The 6,331-nt window shown below is 34.0% G+C and overlaps 1 protein-coding gene across 1 annotated transcript in view; it reads right to left on the minus strand.

Moving 5' to 3' along the window:
* Positions 1–5,170: 5,170 nt before the first annotated feature.
* LOC129574802 (uncharacterized) overlaps positions 5,171–6,331 on the minus strand; it is a 5,479-nt gene continuing 4,318 nt past the window's right edge. The window contains exons 3-5 of the mRNA XM_055457276.1: positions 6,154–6,264; positions 5,912–6,017; positions 5,171–5,639 (exon numbers count right to left, since the gene is read on the minus strand). Coding sequence (XP_055313251.1) covers positions 5,519–5,639; positions 5,912–6,017; positions 6,154–6,264 — 338 coding nt within the window. The 3' untranslated portion in view covers positions 5,171–5,518. The remainder of the gene's footprint in view (positions 5,640–5,911; positions 6,018–6,153; positions 6,265–6,331) is intronic.

A 6,331-nucleotide genomic window follows, 5' to 3' on the forward strand; every position in this document is an offset into this window, starting at 1 on the left:
AGAGAGAGAGAGAGAGAGAGAGAGAGAGAGAGAGAGAGAGAGAGAGAGAGAGAGAGAGAAAGGAAAAAAAATTGAGTACATAGATCGCAAGGAAAATAAAGAAACACATCCGATAATGGAAATTTACCACACAAATGGTATGAAAACACACGTTGACGATGAGGTTGAAGACGACGGCAGCCCGGAGAGGGGCTGCAAGGATAGAGTTGACGACAGGCGGGTGGAATCGGCACAAACAGCAGCAGCAACACGATGAAACTAAATATATAAGTACTGTCAGAAGGTATTTGCGATGTGGGCATTTTCGTTATATGAAAATATTGTTAGTCTTTTGAATAAATCATCAGATAATCGAGCTGCTTTACCATTTTACAAACACATACATACACTGAATGTAGAGAACAGACACTTGGAAATAATTGATTTCGAATTGTCCATGTACTTTGATCTCATTTATTGCCACCATTAAAAAGTTAGTGCTTTTGCCAACCCTTCAATCAATTTACATTCGAGTAAACTTTATATATATGTATGCTAGTAATTCCAAAAATTATTCCATCGATTCCATTCAAGCCGCCTCCCCATCAAATTTTGTCTCTTTCTCTCTCTCTCTCTCTCTCTCTCTCCCTATCTCTCTAACTTTCCGACGTGAATCGGAAAAATAGCTTTCACCGCACACAACCAACAAACTCAAAACAGAATACATCGAAACTTTGTGCTCATTTGACGCTTTGTGAATATGCCATTTGAATTATTCAATCATTTTTAAAGCGTATGGTTTTTGTGGAAAAAACACATTGTGGCTAAAGATTCACTGTCCATATTTCGCGCTTCAATCCGTTTTCACTCTTTTTCCATTCATGTGTGTTTCTATTTCGGTTTCATTCCACAAACACACATATATCACTTCTATTTCTGAGTGCCTGCTGATTTACAATTTCAAATTGGACAGAAGTAGATGCGACACGTTTTTCTTCATTATCCATGGTAGTTTTTTTCCCTCCTGTGATGGAGTGAGCGTGTCTGCAATCACATGGCTTTTGATTATACGCTCGGAATGAAATGAAATGACAAAAGATCGAACGACGATGGTAAAAGCATTCGATATATTGAAGGGAACCCTTTCTCCTGCCGAACAGAAATAGAGCAATCAAATGAATTCTGCCTGTAAGTGGAAGATCCACTGAGATTCAGTACAATTTTTATCATCATATTTAAACAGTCGATTCATCTTTAGTGGATAGATGGATGAGATGTAAAATCAATTTACTTTGGAATTGGAATGGTTTTTGATTTTGAGCCATTGAATCGACTTTTTTTTTTATTTCGCCATTCGCAATTTGAAGTTGTGGCTTTTGCTTGTGATGGATTTTAATTGGAAATAGAGAAATATTGAAGGAACAAAAATTGAAATTTAAAATGTAAAATACTTACTTTTGTCGACAATTTCATGAGATCATCGATTATTTCAATCATTTTGTCAATTATTGTTTTAGATTGTTGTTTTTGTTTTTTCATTTATTTTGATGCGATTCATGATTTCATTCATAAATTTCGGGTCATGTCAGTGGTGATTCACCACTGGTGAATAAGGTGACCAACTCTGTTTCAGTGAAAATCCGTACAAATGAGTGAAATTTACTTGAAAAATCCGTACAAATCCGTACACTGAAAAAAAAATCCGTACAAAAATGCGGTACATGTAAAAAGACTGAAAATAAGTGATATTTTTATTTCTTGATAGTATGAAACACATTTAAATATTTCTCTTCTGAGGTATCAATGAAAATAAATCAAAAATTCTCATCGATTGACATATTTAAATCTACAGTTTGATCTTGTTCCTCATTCTTGAAAGCATATTTGTCTTGAGCGAATTTTTTTTTATCAAATCTTGATTGCCTTCTAACATGTTGTAGAACTCAATGCACGAATAATCTAAGTTTGATTTCCATCCGAAGAAATATTTATTTTGGATTTGCAAATCGTACAATGAACCTTAATGTCATTAGTTTCACTTTTTCTCAAAAAATCATACTTCTTTTGAAGGTCTTGGTTGAACACACATTTTCGGCGCGACATTTCGTATTAAAAGACACACGACAAAACAAGCAATTGTCTTTCAATCAATATGATCGATTTAGCTTCAGAGAGTGAACTGAACTCATTGCATCTTTCTTAACTACTCATAAGTACGAATAAATGGTTACGATTGACTTTTTGAATTATGATCGAAAAATCCAGAAACAAAATTATGATGACGAAAATATTTATATTAGGAGAAGTTGCCATGATTCGTTGACATGTTTGTTGACAACTCATGCTGCATGCAATGTCAACGTCGTTTGTTAGTTGCTTACATTATTGGTTTTCTGAAAATCGATTTCAGTTGCTCACACTATTAGATTTGAGTTGATGCAAACTCGTTTCATCGACGGAACGATTAAAAGAAGTTAAGAATTGAAAAACAACAGTAAAAACAATGATATATCAATAACTGGAATTGTTTGCATAAGTTCTGTATACATTTTTGATGTGTATTTCACGAATTTAGAGATTTGGTTAAAGATTTTTTTTTCATTTTGTTTAAATTCCGAAAATCCGTACAAATCCGTACAAAATCGGCAAAAATCCGTACCGGACGGGACATGAGAAAAAATCCGCGGAAAGACTGAAAAATCCGTACTGTCCCGCAAAAATCCGTACGGTTGGTCACCTTAGTGGTGAAGATGAACGCCATAGAATCATTCGAATTGCACATTTATTTAACAAGATAAGTATTTCTCCAACGATGGGACGTGATAGAAGGTATGTCATTTTCTGGAATCAAATTTTTAGAAAATAACATATGTGTTTGCGTGTGGTTTTCCTCGATTTTCTTTCACTCTGATTATCAGAGTCTGATAACATTTACCGATTTTGTCTTGGAACTCGATGTGCTCTAAAACTTTGCTATAGACAGCAAACAGCTATCTGCTAGGGGCTCTATTATATGTAGATATTTTCTCATTGAATTTTCGAAAATATTGTGAATATACGTGAATAAATTTAGATTAAAAAAATGCAAGATGGCGGCTGGTGAGAACGGCTGAACCGTCAAAATAAGAAACACTGAATATCTATGAATATGAGTGGATATTTTGTGGATATTCTGTGGATAGGAGTGAATATCTTTTAAAACACACTAAAATAAATGAATTTTTTCGATAAAAAAAAATGATACTTCCCCCTAGGCTATCTGGTATCAGTGATTTACCGCGAAAATAAAACGTTCAATAAAATTCAAATTTTCAGTTTCATCTAGAAAAATCGCATTGGAATCATTCATTCCACATCTGATCGATGGGAAAATGCATTTAATGGACGAATTGATTGAAATATCTAATGGAGAAAAACTGAACGATTCGATTCAATCGTGTTACCATATAATTAAAAACAACAGAAAAAATGGTAATGACAGCTAGACCGCAAAAGCTTCTCTCTCTCTCTTTTTCATTCCATATGAATATTAAAAAAATTTCGGGTTTTTCAATTATTCAAAACCATAGTTTTCAATTTAGCTTGTCAATTTGGTGATGGATATTGAAGAAATATATTATTACCATCGACAAATTAAATATTTGTATCCATACTATGCGGCAGACATATTAATAAAAATTATTATTTAATGTAACGCCTTTATTACGAATGTAATTAATATCACTCGATTGACACTCGAAATGCATAATGCGATATAAAATATGTATTTATCGTTTGAAAGTAAAATAGAAAGAAACTGCACGCGTAGTGCAAAAGAAAAAAATAAATATGCAACACAAACTTTCTCCTGTGTGACATCATGTTGAAAAATGTTATAATGCCAAATGCGATGTCCAAATATGCTTGAATTTTTGCCAATGCTGGCAAAAATGTTTCCTTTCAATGTATTTATTCATGAAAACCGATTAAATTCGCTACACTGAATCCCGTCTTTGATATGGCATTTTCGAATTTCTTAATGAATGTATTAAAGTGTAAAGCATTGCCACACTTCAACGCCTTCATTCGAAGCGTCTCGATGAAGCTGGCTGTGTATCGCCGAAAAGTTTTCGGAAAATGCGAATTGACGAAGATGATGAAGAAAAACCCCAAGAATTGCTTCCCACGTTTTCTTCGTTGCTAACATTTTAATTTGATTTGCTAATTATTCACACTTCCTCTACGATGATGGAGAAGGGAATAATAACTTTTTTTGAACGTCATACCAAACCACAAAGAAAAATGAAGAATATAAAAAGTGCAACACAGACCAAATGATCGTATCAAATGTTTTTTTTTCTTCTGATGTTGTTTTCCTTTCTGTTTTGCGTCGTAAGTGCTTTTCACGAAAACGGTGGCAAAGCATTACCAACTATAAGCCGTTGAATGAACACCGCAAAACGACCAAAATGAAAACCATGCGAAATGATTGAATTTGATTTTTTGGAAAGAGAAATAAACTGTGTACTATGCGCAGATGGTGCTAGTTTCTAAATATTCAAAAAGAAAATCAAAACACAAAGATGAAGAAAAAAAAATCACAGTCCATAGAAGCGAACCAACCAAAGTGGTGGGTATTGGTCATGGCATTCAATTTTCGACTTGAATTCAATTCAATTCAATTGAATTGGCTATTTACATTGCCCATTGTTTCTATCGTTGCAGGTGAAATAGTACAAACCTTTTCACAGGTTGCACGCTTCAACATCGTCCACTATAACAAAAGCGATATGTTTTTACCGGGCTACTGCTACCGTTGCTGTTTCTGCTGCTGCTACTACAGCATTTGGCCCGAACAATAGTAACTATAATGTGAATTTGATAAATTTTGTGAAACGCACTCAGAGAATTGAGCTGGCATGCATTTTTTTCCGTCTCATTTGTTTGTATGTGTATTTTGTGACTGCGTTCCTCTCTCAACCTAAAGGCATTTCAATACGAAATGTTCCCTACTTCAATCAACCCATTCGATATAGTCATCCAGCGATGAAATTCCCAAATTAAATACACATTGAACCGAATAGACATCCATATTTTCAGATGCCGCTCCATTCGTTGTCATCGTCATCGTCAATCTTTTATTGTAGCGAGAATGTATTCAATCAAAGTGCCTCGCTTAGCTAATAAATGTTTTCGTTATTTAATGTTTTCGAATGTTAGCATGAAATTGATGTTTAATCGAATATTTATTTCAAATATTTCTTCACTTTACAATTTAGATCTGTGTGTGTTTGTATGATTGTTTGCATTTCCGGTAACTTTAGTTTTGATCTACGGATGAAAGAGAGAGAGAGAGAGAGAGAGAGAGAGAGAGAGAGAGAGAGAGAGAAAAGAAGCAAGATAGAGAGACAGAGAGAATGGATAGACAAAGAGAAAAAGATATACAGATAGAATACCGAGTAGGATGAAATAATGTTAAGTTAACTTAAAATTACGGTATTTTCCAATTATAGGCTCGTAGTCACAAATTTTGCTCTGTTTGATTTTGTTTTTGTTTTGTTTAATTAAATATACTGTCGATTAGATCTTTTGTTATGACTCGATGTGGTTGTGTAGGATTCACTTTTGGTTTCTGATATAATCTCGCATTAATCTCATACAAGTGTGGTGATAGTTCGCATCTGAAAAAATAAAACCAAACAACAGCATTAATAATTGTAAATTTAACCGTTACCTGCTCTTTGGGTAGAATTCTATCCAATGGGATAAATTTCAATATTTTTCGGAGGAGCAGGTGACGGTTAAATTCAATAGAATCAAATTGAAAGAAGGAAAAAATCATTCATATTAGAATTTGAACAACCAAAGAAGGAAAAAGAATATTAAAAATCTCATTAGAAATATAATTATCTTCACCAAATAAATCCTATAAAAAATCAATTAAACAATATACCGAACATTAAACCACCAGTCACACACGAAAACGGCTTGTGAAAACTGCGTTCCATTTGGGCAAAGAAAAGTGGCTTGCCGACCATCGATATCGCAATAATGCCAGGCTATAACATATGAGAAGAAAACAACAACAAAAAATGACATGAATTGAATCATTTGTTTTAAAATATTCAATGAGATGTATTGAAGTTGGATTAAAAACAATGATTGAAACAGCACTGAACAGAATTAAATACGCACCTTGACATCGAGTTTCTGTATCGGCAAAAAAGCCCGGATACTTTTGTTCATCGCAATAGAAATTGGTATAAGGTACAGCGCCTAGCAGCGGATAATCAACACCCGCTCTACCTACCACGACAAAACAGAATACACACACACACACACACACACACACACACACACACACACACACACA

Source organism: Sitodiplosis mosellana, unplaced genomic scaffold, assembly GCF_009176505.1.
Source record: "Sitodiplosis mosellana isolate CC-2019 unplaced genomic scaffold, AAFC_SMos_1.0 Smas_scaffold_6165, whole genome shotgun sequence".
Lineage (NCBI taxonomy): Eukaryota > Metazoa > Arthropoda > Insecta > Diptera > Cecidomyiidae > Sitodiplosis > Sitodiplosis mosellana.